This window comes from Pristis pectinata, chromosome 23 (genome assembly GCF_009764475.1).
Source record: "Pristis pectinata isolate sPriPec2 chromosome 23, sPriPec2.1.pri, whole genome shotgun sequence".
Taxonomy (NCBI): domain Eukaryota; kingdom Metazoa; phylum Chordata; class Chondrichthyes; order Rhinopristiformes; family Pristidae; genus Pristis; species Pristis pectinata.
Genome location: NC_067427.1, coordinates 20,728,955 through 20,753,635, shown reverse-complemented (window position 1 = coordinate 20,753,635; position 24,681 = coordinate 20,728,955). Strand labels below are relative to the sequence as shown.

Here is a 24,681-nt window from a genome sequence, read left to right as displayed (position 1 = left end):
TGGCCACTTGCGCAGACATCGCGGGGAAGCTCTGAACATGTGCCCCAACTGGTTCTGGGAAGGTGGAGAGATGGAACTGTTGCTGACACCGAACTAATGCCCATGCTGCAGAATGGAGAAGCTATTTTGTTTGTCTTTCCACCCTTCAAACTCATCTCAGGAATGTCCTTGAGTTAACATAAGAAAATGCCTAGTGAGAAAAGGCCATTCAACCCAACTTTTATCTGTTCAACCATAAATATTTCTGGCTTAAATGTGCACAAATTGCAACCTTTTGAACTTTCTTACACTAACAAAAATACACCTTAACTCATATTCCCATCTATTTGGTTGCAGTACAGCAGAGGTCTGAATCAGATTGCATGGATTTTCAACTCGGAGCATCTGAGGCATTACCAGTCATATGATGTCCCTGAATTACAGTGGAAGTGTTAACCAGATGCTTTATACTGTCACCTTTTTTCTTTGGCAGTGGACACTTCATTATTGCCTGGTCCAAATCCTGGAACCCTCTGTCCAAAAGGACAATAGGAGAACCTTCAACAGAAGGACTGTAGTGATTCAGATGGCAGCTCACCATCTCAAGGGCAATTAGGAATAAGCAATAAATGCTGGCTTTGCCAGTGACACCTAAAAACTCAATTTAAAAAACTATAAACAGAACCACAACGAGCAGGAGTCTGATTTGTGCTTGGACATTGACGGTCTAAGATCCATTAATCTGTCTCTCCTCAGTGATACGTGTAAACTGAGTTTAACATGCTGGGAAAGTGTTCAGTCAAGTTCAGGCTGTGGAAGTCAGACAGCACTGTTCTCAGAACTTAATGAAGGTTAGGTTTCTGAACAGAACAGAAATTAAAATAACTTATTTGGACCTGCAGGTAAGGCACCAGTTTTCTGCATACATTTGTATTTTCTGTCAGGCCAAGGAGATCTGTGATCCTAGAAAGCACATTCTACCCACGTGAAGCCTTAGCCCTGAGCCTCCCACCATGGAGAATGTTTCCCTGCATGGGGAGTAGGGGGTGGGGTGGTAGGGAAGTACACCGGTGGGTTTTTGGTGAGGTTTGTCATGCAAATCACAACTTATTTTAGCTTTTAAATATAACAAAACAGGGTTCTTTGTATCTTTCAGATGCCTCAAACAGCTTGCTTTTAAGAAAACAACTCACGTTGACAGATCACATTATGCTATAACGCAATGCAATTCAAACACAGGGAATGACCTGTCCTTTCCTGTTCATTTCCAGACAATGATTAAAGGCAAATACCACCCAGGGAGAAAGAATTAGGAGGTGATTCTGTTCTTTTAAGTCCCGCGTTTTTGCTCCTTGCTACCACAGGCAGACCCCTGGGTTACAACATATTTGGACCCAGCCAAAGACATGACTAAACTAAGATGTGTTCCCCATGTTGTAGCATCATTTGTCTAATACAGTTTTGCCATATTTTGAAGAATGGAGAGAAAGCACTGGCTGAAAGTGTCAAAATAGCGAGTAAAACCCCATTTTCCCAAGTTGGGCTCGCAATAAAACGGACTTTTTTTTTCCAAAATCTGATCATAAAATGTGAATGATGAGTGCAAAAGGTCAGGCGAGTCTGAACGCAATAGTATCCAGACGGCCCAGTTGCAAGCATTAACCTTAGCCTCTGCTAGCGACTGTAACAAAGAGGAGGGGTGGGCGGGAATGTACACATAGTAAATCACACCGTCTAACTTGATGGGTGACAGTTCAGTCCTGTGTTACTCTGAGTGAATAGTTTGTGAGTGAGGTTTTAATTACCAAACTATAAAAAATACCATTTTGTTTTAAGCAAGATGTTTGGGGTTTGACCAACACCCAAAGGAGGCATTAATAATCCTTGTGATTTATTATTTATTTGGGGTGCTTTTATATTTCCCTATTGGTGTTCAGCCACCCAGAAGTAGTGCTTTCTTTTTATTACCAAACTTGCACACTTTCTGGGTATGTAGAGATCCAGTGGGAGCCAATAAATTCCTTTTAAAGAGGGCTGTCAAATGCAAACCTTTTGTTCATTCCTGTGCCTTTTATTGCTGCAAAGCATTTTATTCCGGATTTTGGGTTTTAAATTACATTATAGACACTTTGCCAGCACTTAGAATATGGTCCCTGGGAGTTACATGATTTGTATCTTATAACAAGGTGTGTGCCTTAACGAGAGTTCCATAAGCTGGTGTCAAACACAACGCAAGGCAGTCTGCAGCAAAACATAATCATTGCCTTGTACTGAAGATGGGGAGAATGGGGTTAATAATTAGATTTTAAACCATGGGGGTCTCTTTTCTTCTTCGGGTGAAAAAAAGGAGAATGCCTGTTTTTCTTTAGGATTAATGACCCATTAATGAAATGAGATTTCCTCCCAAAAAAGTCATACCTTAAAATTTGCAAGTTCCCATGATTTAACTGGCTGTTTGTTAATTATGGAAGAACAGGCATTTTAATGATTATCCTGATTTGCATTATGAACCAACTGGAACGCTCTTAGGCCAAGTTTGGTTGTTTAAAACTGTGCAAAAAAAACCTTGATTGTCTAGAATTTAAGTTCATTTAAGTTCAGTAAAATTTCAAGTCATGGAACACTTGCATCACCCCTTATGTCATGGAATCATACATCACAGAAACAGACCCTTCGGTCCATCATGTCCATGCCAACCAATGAGTACCCATGTATACTAATCCCATTTACTAGCATCTGGTCCAGGGTCCATTATGCCTTGGCAATATATGTGCTTGCCTGGATACATTAAGTATTGTTAGAGTGCCTGTCTCGCCCATCCCCTCAGGTATTCCAGATACCAGCCACCCTACTGGTTGAAAGAAATCCTCCTCAGATCCCCTTTAAATCTCTTGGACCTTTTCCAAAACCCATGCCATCTACTTTTAGACACCTGTGCCATGGGGATAATTTTCCTACTAACTGTCTCATTTGCATACTGATCCCCACCTGACATACATTGCCAAATTGGATGAAAAGTCCATTGAAAATGTGCGCATATGTCCAACCTCGAGCAGCATTCTTCCTGACGGTAGCTTCCCAAGGACCTCACAACCATTGTGCTCTTGTCACACCTTTCGCTGGAAAGGCCCATCTGACCCGATTGGGCAGCAGAGCCACTACATGAAAGGTTACTATGGCGATGAGGGGAAATGCTAAGGAGTGGGGGACACAGCAATCTTCTTCTCTTACATGATCAACAGCCCATGGAGTCCCATGCCACAACCTTCCACTCAAATTTCTTTGTACATCACTGAAACTGAAACTTGCAGATAACAATTGCAATTAGACATTGTGATAGAGCACATGAAAATAAATATGGATTTAAAATCTATTACATACAGCTTGATTAATACAGCTGAAAATAAAATATATTCAGTATATTATCTGTGAATAACTAGATTTTAAACCAATGACAATGACTCATTAAAGTTGTTCTGAACAATACTCCTGTTGTGTTAGGGTGACAGTGGTTAGTTTCTTGGTAAATTTATTAAAAATGCTTTCAAAATCTTTGTAAATGTGTCTTTTCACCCTCTTGCATCCAGAAGAATTAGCTTAATTTACCAGAAACACAAAATGGTGATGACTACATTCAAGGTGTGGGGCAGATCAGCCAAGGTCATATTGAATGGTGGAGAAGGCTTGAGGGGCCAAGTGCCCTTCTCTCGCTTCTATTTTCTCATGTTCTTATGTTAACTCTGGACAGTTTTGGGGAAGGACTACACTTTAGGTTTTTAAATTAGAGCAAAAGGCTATTTGGAAAACCAATTAGCATGGGAAATAATTTGGGCTTAAAATTGTACCTATTGAGTGAAAACATTATCCTTTAATTCCTTCATTTTTAAGATGTTTCGGTGCCTCTAGAGATTATTTATACCTGAAGATTAATGAACTGGGTTTCTGGACTCTGCAGTGTCAGAATGGATACAGTGGAGTTTGTGTTTGGTCAAAATTCCATTTGTTAACAGAAGTCTGAACTATTGATTGATTGGGATGTTATTCCTCCAGGGTTATGAGAATAAAGTAATCTTGGTCAACACTTCTAAAAGAGATGGTCAATATCACATTTTTTGGAGATTGCTGAATGCAAATTGTCTGTCGCGTTTCCAACAAGATGACTACACTTCAAAAGTACTTCAATGGCTGTAAAGTGCTTTGGGACATCCAGAACGGGATATGAAAGGTGCTACATCAATGCAATTGTTTCCCCCTTTCTAAAGCATCATGCACAATTGAGTGGGAGAGTTCTCCAGCTGTACTCCTGGCCAATCTCTATTGGTCAACAGACATGATTCAAGCAAACTATCTATTTGTAAGTCACCTCACTCTTTGTGGGATCTGACTGTGTGCAAATGGGACCATTGACTTCCCTCTGAACAGTCATGGAGTCGTACAATAATAGAGCCAAACAACATGAAAACAAGGCCTGCTGTCCACCCTGTCCGTTCCGGCCATCATTTACATGAATCCGACACTAATCCAATTTTATTCTCACCACATTCCCATCAACTCCTCCCGGGTTCTACCACTAACCCACACACTAGAGGCAAGTTTCCACATCCCAAAGATATGCAGGTTGATATAATCTATCAAACCTCATATCTTTGGGATGTGGAAGGAAACCGGAGCAGCCAGGAAAAACCCATGTGTCCACCGGGAGAACGAGCAAACTCCACAGAGACAGCACTGGAGGTTAGGATTGAACCCAGGCTGGTGGATGGTGAGGCAGCAACTCTATAAACTGCACCACTGTGACTACACCAAAGGCTCTGAAGCATTCTGGGGAGCGTTTATATCCTGAAAGGTACTGCCTTAATGCAAGTGTGTCCTCTATTTAATTTCCTCCTATAATTAACTTATTCACAGAAAACTACTTCTCCACAACCAAAGAAAATGAAATCTGCATTCACACCATACAGGAAAAATTTCCAAAGAATCATTTCTCGATCTCAGTATTTTGAAGGAAAATGTTTGTTTTCTTTATATTGTAATTCCCATTCATTTTTCCAACACAAATGAATTATCCCAATGTTTTATTTTTCTCTGAAGTCGGGAATCTGCTTTTTTTTCCAGGACCCCACGTTCTCCCTGGTGAAGCTTTATGCTGAGGGACTGTTGTCACACTGTTGGGACAGCCCATTCAGGGCACTACACCGAGCAGTGTGTCTCAATCTTAAAACCCTATATTCTAATGTAAATTTGCTAGTGTGCTCCATTAATGGCCACCCAGGGTTGTCAGAGACCAAAGTAAACTGATTACAATTAGACACTATTCAGGTCCTAACTCTTTCATGTGAAAAATTATTTGATCAAAACAGCTCAGATTGGGCACCCTTCACTCCTGATGGCAGACGACTTTGTTATGCATTAGTTAATGACAGCTGAGTAGCATGGGAAAGCAAGCTCTAAAAATACACAAATATCTCACTAACTACTGCTGTTGTGCTGCTGGGACATCTTTAAAGATTTATTGTTGTCTGTAGCTGACAATAGATGAAAATTCAAATCACAAGAGACATAAAAATTGGGTAATCAGGTCTTGTTTGTTGTTAATGCCTTGGAAACCACAAATGACTTCTAAGTCATTTATGAGATAAAGGCAGGTACTTACTAAAGCTGCAAACCCACATGTTTCTGCCCAGTGGTAATTTCTTACAGAGGCCACTTACAACAACTGATAATTGCCCATGTTTATATTGCTATTCTCTCTCAAACACCTCGGTAGGCCGTGTTCCTGCTTCAAATGTATCGCGGGACTGCTTTTAACCTTTGTGATTGCACTTATCCACAGGGGATGATTAAAACTAAAGGGTACTGACAAGCAGTTGTGGCTTCACTGTTTACAGACCACTGCAAGAGGCAAATAAATGTGGTCTCTTCCAGCCTCCCCCCATCACCACCCACTTCCCAACTCCCATTATTTGTTTACATGCTCTTTGCAGCTCCTCCCATCCATACCAGTGCGTTTTGTCATAAATGCATCACAATCAGCCCTGCAGCAGCTGTCATCAGCGAACACATCTAGTGGATTTATTCTCTGAGGGAATTATCAACTTGACGATGTGCAATATAAACAAAAGAAATCCATTGGTGCATTCAGCGCGGCACCAGTTATATGTTTCAGAGGTCTCTGTGCTCATGACAGTAGCGTTAACCTTTGTTTAAAACATTGAATGTACATAGATTACAGCAAGTTGCAGGACGTTTTGACAAAGTGGTTAAAAAGCACAAGAGAATCTGGCCTTGGTAAATAGAGTCATACAGCACAGAAACAGGCCCCTCGGCCCAACTCGTCCAAGCCGACCAAGGTACCTTCCGGAGTTAGCCCCATTTGCCTGCATTTGGCCCATATCCCTCCGAAGCCTTCCTATCCTACTGTCTCTTAGACATTGTAATTATACCTGCCTCTATCACTTCCTCTGGTAGGTCATTCCATATACCCACCACCCTCTGTGTAAAAATATTGCCCCTCAGGTCCCTTTTAAATCTTCCCCTATCACCTTAAACGTATGCTCTCTAGTTTTAGATTGCCCTAGCCTGGGAAAAAGATCGTGACCGTCCACCTTTCTACCTTATCTATACCCCTCATGGTTTTATAAGTCTCTATAAAGTCACCCCTCAGCCTACTGATGAAGGGAACTGTGCCAAATGCCTTCTTTACCATCCTGTCTAACTGTGTCGCCACTTTCAGGGAAGTATGTATTTCTGTCACAAGGTCTCTCTGTTTGACAACACTCCCCAGGGCCCTGCCATTCACTGTGTATGCCCTGCCCTGGCTTAACTTCTCAAAATACATCACTTTGCACTTATCCGAGTTAAATTTCATCTGCCGTTCCTTTGCCCAGTTTCCTAGTTGACTTAGATCCTGTTGTGGCCTTGGTTACCCTTCTTCAATGCCCAGTACACCACCAATTTTGGTGTCATCTGCAAGCTGACTAATTATGCCACCAACATTCTCTTCCAAATCATCAATGTCTATGACAAATAGTAAAGGACTCATCACTGATCCCTGCACACACCACTGGTCACAGGCTTCCAATCTGGGAAAAAACTCCACTCCCACCCTCTCACTCCTTCCACAAAGCCAATTGTGTATCCAATTGGCTGGCTCACCCTGGATCCCATATGATCTAAATAGCATCAGAGCAAGGAAGTCATGGAATGCTGGTTTGGCTATAACCATGTGTTGCGGTTTATGAAAGACATGAAAACCATAGAGAAGATGTAGAAAGGGTTGATTCTTGGAACAAGGGACTTCAGTTACATGGATAGAGGTGGGGTGTTCTCCTTGGAACAGATGAGAGGGGATCTGATCAAGGCACCTCAGTTTACAATTGCTCTAGGCAGATTATATAAAGACAAACCTTTCCTGTCTGTGGGAGGATCAAGAACCACAGGGGATGGGATGAAAGTCATTGGTTAAACAAAAAATCAACTATTACATGTTGAAAATCTTTCTTACACAGCAAGTGGTCATAATCCGGAATGTACTGTTGGAAAGAGTGGAGATAGACTGAATGATTACATGAAATAAAAACATCTGCAGCTCTCTGAGGAGAAGACTGGGGATTGAGACAAGCTTGGTTTACTTTTAGAGCTTGCATGACTTGATGGGATGAATGGAGTTCTTCCATGCAATAATACAAAATCGAGTGTGGCATAGTGCTTCAGTTAATAGGACCACTTCCTTACAGCACCAAAGACCTGGGTTCAATCCTGACCTCGGCTGCTGTCTGTAGGCAGTTTGTACATTCTCCCTGTGACCATGTGGGTTCTCTCTGGATGCTCCGGTTTCCTCCCACATTCCAAAGACATGAGAGCTGATAGGTTAATTGGCAGCTAAAATTTGTCCCTAGTTTGTAGGTGAGCAGTGGAATCTGGGGAGAGTAGAGATTGTGGAGAGAATAAAAAAATATGGAATTCACAAGATCACAAGACAAGGGAGCAGAAGCAGGCCATTCGGCCCATCGAGTCTGCTCCAAGGAAAGGGAAATAGAAATGAGAAATGGGGAATGGGGGGAAAAAAAACTATTCTAATCCCAATTTCCAGCCTTATCTCCATATCCCTTGATATCCTGACTATTTAGATATCTATCTATCTCCTCCTTGAACGCCCCCACTGATCTGGCCTCCACTGCTGTACGTGGCAAGGAGTTCCACAAATTCACCACCCTCTGGCTAAAGAAAGATTAGTGTAAATGGGTGGTTAATGGTTGGTGAATCATGAAGAAGGCACGCCAGCAACTCTACTTCATTAGGAGTTTGAGGTGATTTGGTATGTCACCAGAGACTCTTACAAGTTTCTATAGATGTACATTGGAGAGCATCCTGATTGGTTGCATCACCACCTGGTATGGAGGCTCCAATGCACAGGATCACAAGAGGCTACAGGGGGTTGGAGACTCAGCCACCTCCACCATGGACATGACCCTCCCCACCATCGAGGACATCTTCAAGAGGCAGTGCCTCAAGAATCTGTCATTAAGGAACCTCACCATCTGAAACATGCCCATTTCTTGTTACTACCATCAGGGAGGAGGTACAGGATCCTGAAGACCCAAACCCAATGATTCAGAAACAGCTTCTTCCCCTCCGCCATATGATTTCTGAATGGTCCGTGAACCCATGAACACTACCTCATTATTCCTTTTTTTGCACTATTTATTTATTATTGTAATTCATAGATTTTCACGTCTTTTCACTGTAGTGCTGCAGCAAAACAACAAAATTCATGTCATCTGTCAGTGATAATGAATCTGATTCAGATTCAGTGGGCTGAAGGACTTGTTTTTGTACTGTACACCTCTATGACTCTATTTTAGGGGGTAGCAGTTCAGTGGAGGGTTGTGGAGAAAGACATAAAATTCTACAAATCCCGCAAGTGGACAATTGGTGAAGGATCTGGAATAAACAGGGCAATGCTAATGCTACCAGGCACTTCTGTTCCATTGGCATGGGTGGCAAATGTAAATGGCGACCAGAAGATGGAGCCGAGTGCTGCTGACATCTAATTCATGCTGGTTGCGGGTAGCCTGAGCTCTTACTCTGGGAAGCAGATTGTAGCCAGAAGCTTAAAAATCAATGATATGGCTGAAAAGCCTTGCTGCACAATTGCCTTAAAGTCACTATCATGATTATCAAAATCAAGCGTCTGGCTTTAAGTGGAAACATGAGAATGTGCAGAAGGGGAAGAAACTATTGAGCCCCACAGTTAAAAGAATACCTTATTTTCCTCTGTCTCTCAGACCCCTCAATCACTTTTGCTGGCAAATATCCATCCTGTTTTCTCTCAAATTTGTCAACACTAGACACTTGCACATTACGATCCATAAATTCACTCCCAAATGCCAAAATTAAAGTAGTTAGTGGTTCCTTCAGATACCCAGCAGAAAGTCAATGGGGCAAAGTTATTGTGACAATTTCCTCAACACATTGAGTGCAAGCAACCCATGATGCAAAGATGTCCTTTGGAGCATCATTAGTTAGGAGTTCCATAGCTACATAAATGCCCTGTGAGTGCAATAAATGGAGTGGAAAATGGTGCCCATTTCTAACAGTGCATAGTTTAAATTTTGGCCTCGCTTTCCGAATGAATGGGACACATAAATTTATAAAGCTAGATGCACAGAAATTTCATACAGTATAATAATCTGTAATAATGTGAAAATCGGACTTGCTTTGGCTGAAATATTATTAAAAAATAACTGTCCAATATGACATGATTCAGTGTTCATTAACTGATGAAGGACACTTATCTTGGACTCATTTATAATGCAAAGTGTATTGCGTATTTTTCTGTGTTCTATTTCTTTTAAAGATTAGTCAGATGTGTTAATTGGTAACATGTTGGTAACCACAAATGTTTTCAAAATCTTTTTGGAGTTGAGAAGATACTCTGAAGTGACCAGCTCACATTTTGCTGTCCATTGATAATCATCTGAGCCGGACGGGTTGTCATGTCCCAAGTTCTGTCTCTGATTTGCACTGAGCCAGTTGATGAAGGCCAGGTATATGATTGGCTTTCAGTTGACTGACTGTTGGTAGTGTTGGGAGCAACCAATAAGGTCTCACTCTCCAGTGGGTCTGCATACTATTTGCCTGATGTCCTACTGTGTTTTCCAGTACCTAGACTTACATATTATAGAATAGCTACATGGACATGGTGGGTCCCACGTCTCAGCTGGTGCCTACAGGTAAAAGTTTTAGAAGTTGTGTTGGTGAGTGGGGTGCGGATGGGAGATGGTGGCATGTACACTTTCCCCCATTCTTCCCATTTATATCTTCATTTCCTCTATTGATCATTGTCACCTCTTTAAATACAAAATCCACTGTACACCAGTTAAATAAGAAGTGTTTCAAGGTCTATAAAAGAAAAAAAGGCACAATTTTTTCTTTTCTTTTTCTTTTAAAATACACCATAAACTGCATATTATTAAGAATAACAGAAGAACTGGCATCCGATTTGAGGCTGTAATTCAATCTTGCAGTTCTTGGTGACATTTGTAAATTGCCCAAGCTTCACTCTTGAGGTTTATTGCATCATCAGTGCTGCTCAATTGAATTACTGCCCTGTAACTTGCTGCCAGCCATTTATTATGCTATATACTGTATTTATTTGCTGCAGGCAAACTAATGCCATACTGCTGTCATAACAGAACACACAGCTTTTGAAAACAACTTCCTGAATGAAAAATGGGGGATAATACGCAACCTACTGACCCCAGATATTAAGGCAATCTCCACACTATTTGAATAACCCTAAACCCCATTCATTTGCATAGATTATTTCTCTCCCACTCTCTTCTCTGTCTTTCTATCTCTCTATTTCCTGTCCTCACCTTCTCGTCCTCTCTCTTTCTCTCACCTGCTCACTCCCTCTCTCCCTCCTTTTCTCTCTCTTTTCCTCTCAATCTCCTGGTCTCCCCCTCTTGCTCTCTTTCTTCTCTCTTTGTCCTTTCTCTCTGCCTGAGGCACTTCAGAAGGATGAAAAAATAATTTTTCTGATTCAATTTGCTTTATTTCAGGACAAAGACACATGGGGGTTTAGAAATGAATACATCTTTTTTTCGAACTGAACAAAATACTTCTTCAGCTTGATTGGACACCACTCCCAAGATGTACAGAAGGTACCTTATTTATTGCATTTATATGCATCATGACCATATTGTGAAAACTGCTTCAAAAGGAATGCACACTTGCCTAAATACTGTGAATGTTGTTGGATGAGCAAATGAGGATGCTGAGGTTATGCTGTATTTGATTCAAGTTGTGTTATGACAAGTGTTCTCTGATCATTTTTCCATGATCAAGACACAATAACTTGAGGTAAGTTAGTGAGATGTCAACATGAAGAAATATTGAGTAAAACATTTGACCTGGGGAAGTTAGTGCTTCCAATGGACCTATTTGTATTTCTTCACGAAAGCTCTGTTTAAGCTGGCAATAGTATCTTTAATTGTGTCATCTGCACAGTGGGAATGGACTTCCTGTCGGGTTCAATGGGCAGTATGTTTAGTTCAAGTGCAATTAATTGTTTATAAGTCTGTACCTTTCAGTGTTATAATTATTATCTTTTGAATGTGCTTTATTTTTATGATTTCATTTTTTAAAAATATTTCTGCTGAGCTTGGGACTGAGGTCTCAGTGGTTGTCAAAATCATTCGGGGGGTGCAGTTGCCCCAAGAGAGACAGTCTATGCTGCTATGAGCTGGCCTCCAGGCCGAAGACTGCATCTGGGACCATGTTAGAAGAAGGAGCATTGTCAAGAACAAACAGTGCTGATCTCAGAATTAGTGGAAGATCTGCATCTATATATTTACAGCATTTTACATTGGAATGAATGAATGAATTTACATTGTAGGAGAGCAGGGTACATAAACCCTTTGGCCAATGTATACACCTACTGGTATACTCCTGACCGTATTCCACTCATGGTTTTGCGGAGTCTAAATATCATGGTATCAAGCTGATCTACATCAGGCAGGTCCCATGTAACCTCAACTTGCAATCCAGCCAGAGGGAACAATTGGCTACAGGGTTAGGGATTGTGGGAGGAAATGTATCATCTATGGTTCCTATATATATCCATAGGGTGAACATTAAAGCAGGATTTCACCCCCACAATTCACCACGTACTACCAGCTTACCCGGTTCACCAAGATCCTTTCCCAGGTTCACGTGAATTACTGAGGGGGAGGTACCATTTGAGGACCAGGAAGCCAGCCAGAATCTGCATTTTAGAGTAGAGTTAAGGAGGGCACTTTTGGGAGAAGTGGGAGCAAAATCTCAGTTGAGACAACCAAAGGAAGCTTTAAGAGGAAACAACTGGATGGTGAGTCCTACTGAGGTCATTCTTGTACCTCTCCCAGGACAGATCATTTATAACTCTGGCCAGACTGTGAGCAATCTGGCCTCTCAGTATGTTCAAAAGGGAAATAACTGGGGAGTGTGGGTGGGGATGTAGTAAGCAAAAAGAGAGAATAAAAACTTACAAATATTCCAATTTATTAAAGGTGCGTCAACAGATGGGATGTTGATTTTGTGCAACAGTGTGTCGGGATAATGGTGAATTAATTGTTCACTTTTCGCCTCATGTGAGTTATAATTTTATCGAAGTTATTATCAAACAGTTGCTAACTCTTACATAAAATCCATCAGCAGGATCAGTGGTGTCCAAAGGTTGTTATGGCTTTTTGCTTTCAATGTTTATTATAATAAGATTGGACTCAGATTTAGCAATTGGCAGAGATAATTGTTAAAGATTTGCTGTTCCTGTGAAAAGGATGGTGACAAAACAAAGGCTGGATTATCTTTCGTCTTGCTATTACATAAATGGCCCTTGTGCGGCAATCACACAAGGGCACTTGAGGTGGCCAGCACAGAATGTTTTTTTTAAACCCAGGATGTTAAAAGATGACCAGCGATTCTTACACTGAAGTGTCATTCTCTCATTTCCTGAAATGTGTCTGGGACTTGTTCCAGCTCTGAACTGTAGGTGAAAGTCTCTTCGATTGGATTCTTGGTAAACAGCAGATTACATGTGAGGTTGTACAGAAAGGTGACAAATCAAGATAGGGATAGTCTTTTTCTTTTGCCCAAATAGCCAGCTTTTAATACCTGCACTGCAGATCAGTTACAAACAGCAGCATAACTAACAAAGGTTTAAGCATAACAATGAGCGTTTTAGATGAGTCTACTTTATATTTTCTTATTCCTCACAATGAAACCTTTTAAAACTCTTTGCCAGAGAATGGATTGTCTGTGACCAAAGGATGCTGATCAGTGTGATATCTTGAAATGGATTTGATTTGCACTCAATACTATTTTAATAATTTAATGTAGGTATCTTGATTTCATGAAATCAAGAAGTTTTTAATCTGTGTCATTGTCTTCTTTATATAAAGATTTAGAAAGGACCTTCACCCGCAGTTACCTTGAACATTGCAGTGCAAGTATTGTAAATACTTGTGGTGGTATGACTTAATAATGGATTCCAACTGGGGATAACTGCTCTCTAATGTTGAATATTGATACACTTCCAGAAACTGCCCAATGCATTCCTCTTTTAAATTTCATCACTCATCAAACTGCAGAGACATGCAGCTCCACTACTTTGATCCTTTTGCTTCACAACCCATGACACAGGCATAACAGTATTATAAGTACCAAACAGGTGGGGATCTATTGTACTTTTGTTTTCCATTGAGTCACCATCATATGATGTATGCCTGCATGTGCTCTTCATAGAGGCAACTGAATTTAATGTAATGCTTCTACTTGCAAAGTGAAGAAATGTCCCATCAAGGTCAATGGGCAAATGCCACACATTTGTATTATCAGCCTTAGTTTCCAAAGCCTCCAGTGGTTTGGAACATCAAAACCCATTGCATCATGCAGGATATTCTAACTAATCAGTTCTGACAAGCAAGGCAATATCTCTGTTGCTGTTTCCAACAGGGAATATTTCATCAGATACTGTGAAGTAGGATTGTAATCCTGTTCCTCTTTTGACAGTCCTTTCAACTAAAACAGTGACTGTTTCAGTGGTATTGTGGTCAATGATTTTTGGAACATGGTTATTTTTGTATCTATTTATTTAATCGTAGATCACTATAGAACGTCAAGCATTTCAAATATTTTGGTTTAAATCTTTCAAGTGAAAATGCTGGAACCCACAGGGATATCAGGCAATTGCGAAAGTTATTTATTCACTTAGAATCTCTCATTCAAGACCACTTGGTAGAGGAAATATATTGAAAAAGGACCTTCTAACTAAAAGAAAAAGAAAAAAAATTATCCCCACATAACACTTCCTCTGATCTTTGAAATAATGCAAACACTTCAGATGTAATAAAGTGCAGGTTTTTTTGTTAGCTATTTTACTGTGGCACATAGTAAAATATAACTAATAGCTTTGAGGTGAATGGCAGTTGATCTGTAATGATGTATTCATCTAAAACTCATGGCTATGGTACTGGGGATTTTATTAATTAAATAATTCTGTTGTTTGAAAGAGGATTGCATTTCAGAATGCTGGGGATATTCTCTGGATCGGAAATTCAGGTTCTGGGTTGAGTTTTACATTCAGAGGTAGCCTAAAGCTCAGAAGTAACATTGTGCTCAACCAATTTAAGCTGACAGTAAAAAGAAGTCATCCTCCAATTGTACAATATTGTTCCAGGTCTTATGGCATTCCAATCTGCTTTAAAAAGAGCAGGCTCTCTTGCTATAATCAAACTCATCTCACTCAAGAACCTTAAAATCAATGGAGATGGGATAGCTATCCCATTAATAGGTACTGGAGGTAAAATTACGGAATGAATGGTGGTAAAACACAGGGAGAACATCAGCCCCATCAATGATATTTTAAATGGTTTATTATTCATAGACTGCAAAACACCATGTTTGTCCATTGTTTTGCAGGATATCCAACTATGGCTATTCCATCCAGGCATGTGACTACAACATGTTTAATACCAATTCCACTTGTGGAGACATGTATGCACGGTGTAATCATTAATTTCTGATTCAGTGTTGCAACTAATTGCTAAAATATGAGTGAGATCAAAATAATGTGTGCCCACTTATACCATCAAAAATGCTCCCTGTGGGGCAGGCAGTGGCATATACTGTACATACCAGATAAATAGGCACTTTTTTAATGGGAACATTCACTTCAAAAGGAACTTGCTCAAGCACAATTAATTTCCTGATACTCTACCATGTTTGTTTAATGGGAACAACTGGAAACAGTAAACATTTTGCTCACGCTGGCAGTGTACCCATTGACATTTTAAATAAGCGTGTTTAAATATGCCTTTCTGTGAATATGGGAACGAATGCAAAGATTTTAATCAGCTGCCCTGTCTGACCAAAATTTTACTAAACTTAATGGGCTCAGTTTAGGATGTTTCAACAAATCTTATAGATAGCAATTTCTCAGGTTTGGTAAAAGTTTTGAAAAGAATATTGCATGCACAGAGGACAGTGTCATTTCCAATCTTCAATAAGTTGAAGCTTGATCCAAAATTAACCTTATGGAAACATTAAAACAACAGCTATACGAATAAATCCTCCTTGGCTTTTACCTCTATTCAGAGGTATACAATCAGTAAAGTACAGTAGTCGTGTAAAGTGTTGTAACATCTACCTCCATGAACTTTTGCAGTGTTTTATGCATACTTTGAGCTCTGTGCTTTCTAAACTTTTAATCTTCCTCTCTAAACCCATCCATAAGTTTCTGAAGTGAAGATCAAGTATTATTTGGCTTTCAAACAATTGACCCTGGAGATTAAAACAAAGCTGTCAACAATGGTGGACAAGAGGGGGGTATTCTCAAAGAACTAGATGATTGTAATGTGCCACCTCAACATTCTAAGAACACTGGTTTCTGGAAAACATTCAGTCTAAAGCGAACAAAAACTCAACTGCCTGCAAGAATAATGATGGAATTTGCATTATACAACACCTCATTTTGTTATTTTCATGACCACTTTCACCATCCAAGCCAGCAACAATGGGGAGGTTTAACAAGGAATTAACAAGTGTTACATTCCTGTTGCCCACTATTGCATTTGCTTGATGAAAATTCAACACAAAGATCTTATTCTCAGGATGTGAGTTGTGTTTCTAATTCGGAAGATAGGTCACCAGAAGTAAATGTTTTATTTATTAGCACCAGCATCTAACTTTATTTCTCACAGGAATGCAAGTTAAATGTAGGTGTAAGTCCATTCAGAAAAAAATTGTAGTGCCCTCTCACAGCATACATTTGCATCTTTAGCTTCTCCAACACTGGATGACTCAGATGGTCTCTCTTACCCCAAATTATTCTCATTTTTAAAAAAATATTTTACGTGAATTGAATTGTTTAAATTTACCTTTCAGTGGTTTAAACCTTTGCCATCTTTAACCAATTGTTGTTCTTTAAGGGTTATGTGTGTATTTATATAATACATCATATAACCACTTAAAAACAATATCTGAATGGTTCGACTTCCTTCTCTTTGTTGTCAGAACCTGAATCTTCTGTCACTGTGCTTTTTCATTCCAGTATCTCTTCATGCATCAGTGACAGTGGATCTTTACCCCATATAAGAGGTTCCATTATAACTTGTTGGATCTGTGTGCCTCATGGCACTCCACTTGTCTATAATTCATTGCTGGTCAGAAACATTGAACTTACCCTGTAGTGGCATCAGCACCTTGCATCCTACCACTGAAATTCAGTCCATTGAAGTCAATGGAATAGAATATCAGAGGTAGTGCGTAAAGCACTGTTGCTACGATGGAATGTATTTAGCATTCCCAACCAGCGATGGATTTCCAGGCAATTATCTTCTGTCTACCATCACCAATGACACTATTAATCATGCAATTAGCAAATCCTCCACCTATTTTGATATAAGTAATTCCATCATTGTCCTTCTGTGGAAACCTATCATTCACTTGTCATATTTCGCTCAGGCTAAAGGAAAAGAAAATTAACTGCCAGACAGGTGGGATTCAGAGTGTAAAAAGAAGTGTTAAACATTTTAGCCAAGAAATTGGATCAATCAGCAATTGTATCTTATATGCAGATCACAGAAAATAATTGTAACCACACAGTTAGTGGCGCCAGTGATTATTTCTGAGTGAAATTGGGCCAGGAATGAATGTGCAATATCCATGTCAGTGCACTTGAAGATTTTCCTGTGTCAGGCAAGCATCAAATGTTGTCATTTGTTGTGCAATGACTATTTGCTTCCTTACTGACGTAAACTGGAGCTCAAAGGTGCTCTATGTACGCATCACTAAACAAAGAGATGAAATCCCCACTGAGACATGAATTAAAGGGTCTCCATTCTGACTCTGGTCTTTTGATTCCAGCATCTCATATTCTGCTTGGATAGAGGAATAATATGGCATGAACACTGAATTTTACAATTTCAGGTCACGCCCCCCCCCCCCAAATTTCTCGTCCCACAAACACTGTCCACCTGGTTTTCTTCTCCATTTGTCCTTTGTTTACCTCCTCCCCCACCTGGTTCCATCTGTCAATCATCCCCTCTCCATTTAGCTCCATCTATCATCTACAAGACTCTATCCTACCCCACCCCACCCTACCCTCCCACACACTGTTATACGGTGGTTATCTATTCCCCCTCGGTCCTGATGTGCAGGGTCAATTTATACCTTTTGCCTATGCTGAGTTCTTCCAGTGTTCTATATTTTGTTTTGAATGCAGCTGTGTGCTGGACTTCTATTTCTGTTGCTGTGTCATTATTTGCAGCCTTTTCACTTTATGCCCTGAGTCCCAGTGCCCCATGCTTTGATCTTTGCCGCACTAATCATTTTCTACATCTTGCGATAGTGTTGGACCACTCCTGGCCCATGAGACTCCATCAGAGCAGTTGATCCCTTGGAGGAGTGACCACACAGACTGAACAACCAGTCAGCCTTCTACACATCCTTTCTGTGGCTGCCATGACAAAAGGTCCTTCAAAGCCTCATGACCTTCTGTATCGAATTGCATCCTATCCAGATGCATCACAGCTTTGTATGGCGACTGCACTTCCCAAGACCACAAGAAATCACAGAGAGTTGTGAATGCAGCCCAGTCGATCATGAAAACCAGCCTCTCCTCCATTGACTCTGTCTACACTTCCCGCTGCCTCGGGCAAGCAGCCAACAATGAGATTTACTCTCATTGACCTGAGAATTGCTGCACCTATTTTACTGGTTCGCAGGTTTGCATCTGAAGTCATAGTCCTGGTCTTTATACTCAGTGCAATTCTGTTGGTTGCAGAGATCATTTGGTGATCACCAGCAAACCAGAGAGAAAAGCATTAAAAATAACCACCTTCTTTCAACAGTTAACAGAAGGACAGTGGCAGGGATAATTAGAATCACCCAAAAGAGGAACAGGTGTAAACAAAAGAAGTGAACACATGAGTGAAAAACTGTGGCAGCCAAAGAATGAAGGTTGTTTGTTGTCTCCATAATTGACCCAGAACACTGCAAAAATTGTTTGGAAAGGAAGAACCAAATTCTATAAATGTTGTTTTATCTTGTCACCAAATGAGGATATGTGAGTCAAGCCCCATCTATTGGGATTATTAAAACTGGTCCAATACCACACCAAGCTTCTGAACCAAGGCTTTTCTTTGTTTATTGAAATCAGACAATATTCTACCACACAAAACACTCTTTGAAGCTATTTCTGCCTTTTCCTACGCAAACCAATTGAACAAGTCGAATCCCTGACTTTTATTTCCACTCAGAATCTTACAGAACTGTGAGATTTTCTTCACCACAAGGACTTTAGCAGTTCAAAGATGGTGCAATGATACGGTAGTTACAGCTGCTCCCTCCCAGTTCCAGATTCTGACCTTGGCTGCTGTCCTGTGGAGTTTGCATATTCTCTGTCAGGTTCTCCAATTTCATCTCGCATGTCAAAGAAATGTTAGTCGGTAGGTTAATGGACGACTGTAAATGACCTCCAGTGTCGGTGGGTGGCAGACAAATCAGGGATGGGGGGGTAGTTCATGGGAATATCAGGGAAAAATTGGGATGAGTGGAGATGGGTGTGCTTGATGGCAGTGCAGACATGGTGGGCTGAAGTGCCTGTTTCTGCACTGTATAATTCTAAATAAACTTACTGCCACCTCCTCAAAGGCTGTTAGAGAGGGACGTGTATGGCTGGCCATGCCCACATTCCATTTATAAATAATGGAGAGAACAGAGCACATTTGCCAGCTGTAGGATCAAACTATCTTGTTCATCCCACTCCCTTACTCCCAAAGAAACAGGAAAATAAATTTTGCAAGTGATTTAAACCACTATTCCTTTTCATTCTCCCCTGTTCCATGTCATCATACAACTTCAAAACTGAATCTCTCGACTTTTCCAAAAAAATGTTTAACCAGCCTCTTCATCACTTGAAGTGTGGAGAAAAGGAAGTGATGCACCACTGTATGGTTATGCTGCACAATGTAACTAAGTGCATCTAGAAATATAAATGTTAGATAAAGCATTGCAGATAATGCAGTGATATGTTTGCTGCACTATCCTGTCGTTTCATTCATTACCTGTTATCATCAGGAACATCTGTAGCAAGCTGAAAAAAGCACTCCAAAGTGGGAATTCAGAATTGTAAACTCTTAGTTGGTGCTTCTTTGTATTAGTATTCAATTGTTATTTGTCCTACAAACTGTTCCATTCTAATAATTGGTTTCATAATATACTACGTGTATTTAGCATCTTTAAATAACAATCTTCTCTCTACAGCATTAGCGGAAGCATGAGGGCATTTGCAATAAGCCAGGTTAGTTTCTGTGTCAAAACAGCAGAGGAAGATCCCAGCAAGTGAGTTAACAAATTGGTCTGCTGCTATCACCTATATCGTTTGCTAAGTACAACAGTACAACTTGAAATGCCTCTTACCTTTGTTGCAGCTGGGTGACCAATTATCACCCACCCAGGGCAGTATTGATCATCATGGTGTGAGACGGTGACATTATTGGCCCACTGATCCATGAAACCATTGGGTGTATATAGACCACAATCCTGTACGCTCGTCTTTTTCTCAAAGTCTTCACAAACACCGTCACCATCATGAAAATAACACCTGCTAGGTTCATCTGTAGCAACAAAACAGAAGAAAACAGTTCAACAAAAGAGAGATTTCAATGAATTTCTTTATTTCAGGCCCTGCTGTTTTACACACTCTGTTCTATTTAGAGTTGTAGCGAACCATGAAGGACTTGTTTTCCTTTTGCAAGAATCTATAAAACTGCCTCTCCAACACACAAAAAAAATCTGGGAAGGAAAGTTTTGAAAGCGTTATTGCAAAGTAAAAATCACAATTAAAATTTGAAAGAAAAAACTTTTCTTAATGAAAACAATCTGCTAAAAATTAATTAACTCCAGAAAACATTACCAAAAACAAATTGGTTGCCCAATAGTTTTTAATTCTCGTTTCTGGCCATTCCTCTCAATCTACAAATTAGGATCAAACAAGGTCACAGACTCAAAAAACAGTGGCTAAAATAAGGAGCATGTTAGTACATTTTGTGTTATCTGTGTGAATGGTCAAAGAGCAGCAGTATTATTTACATGCATTCATTAAATTAGATGCACAGCTCTGATATTGAAAATCCATATGTAAATTTGGAGTATCTTTCCACACTTTTCTCTGGACTCTTTAATCAAAGGAATTAGGAGTACAATGTTTGATGAAATAATTTAAACTTTAAACTATGAACCATCATAACACAATAAAATGTTAATCCCACTTATTGAATGATGTGAGAAATCAAATTAAGCATTTCAGACTTGCTTGATCCCCAGGGTCTCTGTTTTCATGGTGAAGGAATAAGTCAAATTCTGTTTTTATTGTGAAGGATTACAGGATTTTTACTGGTATTTGGGGGATTGTATTCATAATTTTGCCCTTTTTTCATTATAAACTGCAAATTGGTCTCCTTGACTCAAGTATGAAATATTGGACCAAGATTTTTAAAATTACATGACATTGCACAATTAATGAAACCTGCTCTGGGGTATGAACTGAGTGAAAGGACTGGAAATATTTTTGCACAAATCTGCCCTGAATCAGCAGCTGAGCCCATCAGATTGGCCTCTTACTCTCTAGATTGTTGTGTAAAAACACTGAACCCACAATGAAATGTTTCCTTCTTGTTGATACTACTGTGACTCAAGTGAGTGTACCTGCTTTAAGCTCACACATCTTCCTGGGAGAAAGTGTATCCCTCACTGATCTGCTTGATGCAGTGTTGGATGGAACGAAGAGATTTTCCCTCACTAAACGGTCTGCAATTTGGTCACCTGCTGTGAAGGCGCCCATGTGCTAAATTTAAACCATTAAAGTCTACTGCATGACAGGAAACAGATTTGCAGGATGCAGACTTATCTGTGTAACCAGTCATCCTTGTGTTAAATACTCTCATTTACCTATTTATATCAGTAATAACTCCCATTTACACAATCGGTTTTGACTTGGAGGGGCATGACAGAGTTCACAAAGTCTGCACTGCAGATGAAAGTCCCTCATCCTCTTTTCCTGTTTTCAAACCCATCTAGAAGTCAATTTTCATGTGAATGTCATGAAAGCCCTGCACGTAAATTGTTTCCTGGCTCCTGTGGCTTTTAGGTTTGGTGCCAACGCTGAACAAAAATAATGTTTGAATATGTGTGTAAGCAGCTTTTCATTAGAAAAGAATTGCAATTTTATTACAGCCTTGAACAACTTTCTTACATTACAGCCCTCAGTGGTAGTGTTATATGAGAATGCACAAGCAGCGCACAGTAAATGCTAAAGCAGTCATCTATTTGTAAACACAGGAGCATTTTTTTCACCAACGTAATGGTAACTCCATTGCTGGTCTGAGGGCGTCATTTAAAAGTCCAAAAATGCAACTTTTTTTTCTGTCTTACAATGGGTGTTCCTTTTTGATCTTGGTGCTGAGTTATTTCCTCAGCTATGTTTCTGTCTAACTGGTTTCTTGCTCTGGTTTCATCATTACCATCAAGTAGGTGGAATTCCTCTTGGGCTTTTCAAGACTCAGTGCAAAGACACCCAAGAGGATCTTCCATAATCCAAGTTTAAAAATTTAGATGGGGAGCTCTGCAGTCTAACTGTGTACAACTGGCAAATATCATGGTTTTAATAGTGTGAGAACAATGTTGATACAGTATGTGCTCTTCTGCTGTTTTCAATATTGCAAATATTTTCAACAGCAACTGAAGTATATATTTTAGATCGTGGTAAAATCTAAATTCCCCTTGTATCTCAGCAGATGGATGTCCTATCCAGTGCAGAGCAGGTAAGCCTCAGTTTTAACTCCCAGTCTGCACTTTTATTTCATTCACAGGAAGTGGACATTGTTGGCTGAGCCAACGTTTATTGCCCATTCCTAATTTCCCCTGCACTGAGTTGCTTGTTGGCCGCTTCACAGCCAATCCCGCGACTGTGGGATTGTGGTCATAATGTACCAGACCAGGCAGGGATGATATATTTCCTTCCCAGAAAATATTACTGAACCAAATTTGCTTTTCCAATAATTTAGTAATTTTGCCATTGCACTTTCTTTAACATTCCAGATTTATTTAACTAAATTGAATTGGATTCCCTGTTGGCCATAGTGGGAGTGGAACTCATGTCTCTAGATCAACAGGCCAGGTTTTGTGGAAATTAGTCTTGTAACTTAACCATGAGGCTACTGAATCCTATGAGTTGGGTAACATCATTTGGGGAGTACTAAGGCAACTAGAATTGGTTTTACGTTCAAAGGTTCTGCTCAGGATTGGCATCACTGACTTCTGCTTTCTAAAAATTTAGTCAGCTCTGATGAATGGTCTTTGGCCTGAAACATTAATTCTGTTTCTCTTCCCACAGATGTTGCCTGACCTGCTGAGTGAAACCAGCATTTTCTGTTTTTGTTTCAGATTTCCAGCATCTGCAGATTTTTTTTAGGTTTTCACTTAGCAAAGAATAGCATATTTGGTAGCCTTTCTAAACTCTCGGCAGTAAAGAGAAAAAACTGGCGCAGGTAAAACAGCAATCACAGTTTTATTTTTAAATCATTGATTAGTGTATCCTTGGCACATAGTTCTAGCCAAATAAAAGACTTGTAGAATAGGGCATCACTTAACTGGCAGGATTGACAGGAGTTCTTTCATGTAGAAAACCCTCCCAATTTGAGAACAGGAAAGATCCCAGGACAGTCATCGTACACAGATCTTTCCCACACTGACAAGCAAGCATGTTACCTTGTGTAAGTTTAGAAAACTGAATGGACCAATATTGAATGAAATTGATATTGTTAGTTCATTTGTAAAGTATTTAAATTTTGTAAAATAAAAGAAGATGCTACTAAATTAATGGGAAAATCCAAGGCTGAATAAAAACCTCTAACTTTATTGGACAACAAAACCATAAACATGCCAAAAACAGGGCAAAGCATTAAATGACAATGACACTACAGGTTACTTTATTTATCTAGGTCAAAATGGTCGACTAAGTTGCTGGTGATTAAATAACATATTATTGTATTGACAAAAAGCAGTCTTTAAATCATTTTTTTTGGATTTTGACAGTGTTATTTTGGAGAAATTTGAGAAATGTTTTGTCTAGGAATGGATTTCGATGCACACACATGGGAGATTCAACTACTCACGGAAATGAATGGAATCTGTTCTTTAATGATGTTTGGTTAAAAAGAAAATCTCCAAAAGATGACGTCTTAAAAGGGCCACATTATGGGAATGCCAGACCAAGCTTCCCAACTGAGATAATGTTTTCAATGTAAACCTTGTTGAAATACATTGATTAGACATGATTTGATTAGGAGGAGATGAGAAACAAAAGACAATTAGATTACAGCAATTTCTGGCTTTCAATCAGAGACATGCTGCTGATTCTTAGGAATCCATTAGGATTCCATTAGGAAAAGTAAAGGGAGCAAAATGTGATGGATGGAAATGAAAGCTATCCTGTCAACAATGGGATCATGTAGTGCCTAATTTTAAGCACCAACCATGCATAGATCGGTCTTAACTGCTTGTGAGCATTTCTGGATAAAATTGCAAACCAATTATTTTGGACTGGGCACTTCTGAATGCTTTCCACACTAACTCATTTGACTTGTACACAGTGTTGCAATGGTATCACAAGTTCTCCAGAGCATTCTTCACTCTGTAGCACTGAAACCAGACCTCCTCTGTCGAGAGACTGCCTGTCATATTGCAATCACAAAAGAAGGAGCAAAACCCACTGAAGATTGGCAATTAATCATGAATTAAAAGGTTTCAGTCCTGACATTGATGTATTCTATGCAACACCTGCCAGCATTATTTTGCATTGTTCAAGGTTTCGACAGACCAAGTATTATTTAGTCCAGTAGTGATTGAAACCTTTCTTTTACAACACATGCCTTGTATTGTTGATCATTCCATTGATGTGGGGCCATTGATGCCACAGGACTCTGTCAGAGCAGAGGATCACATGAGGTGTGGTGGCCACACGCACAGATTCCCATATCCCCCCTCCCCATGTGTTTTCTCTCATCTCTCTGACAGCCTCTAATGCAGCTGGTCTGTGTCTGCCTTGAGGAAAGGTACTGCATGGTCTAAGGGGCTTCCCTGTGATCAGTGCAACAG

At 39.9% G+C, this 24,681-nt stretch overlaps 1 protein-coding gene across 4 annotated transcripts in view; it reads right to left on the bottom strand.

Moving 5' to 3' along the window:
• The window catches only part of pappaa (pregnancy-associated plasma protein A, pappalysin 1a), a 275,180-nt gene that overhangs the window by 144,571 nt on the left and 105,928 nt on the right, over positions 1-24,681 (bottom strand). For all 4 annotated transcript variants that reach the window (XM_052037112.1, XM_052037114.1, XM_052037113.1 and 1 more), the window contains exon 10: positions 19,945-20,141. In XM_052037112.1, coding sequence (XP_051893072.1) covers positions 19,945-20,141 — 197 coding nt within the window. The remainder of the gene's footprint in view (positions 1-19,944; positions 20,142-24,681) is intronic.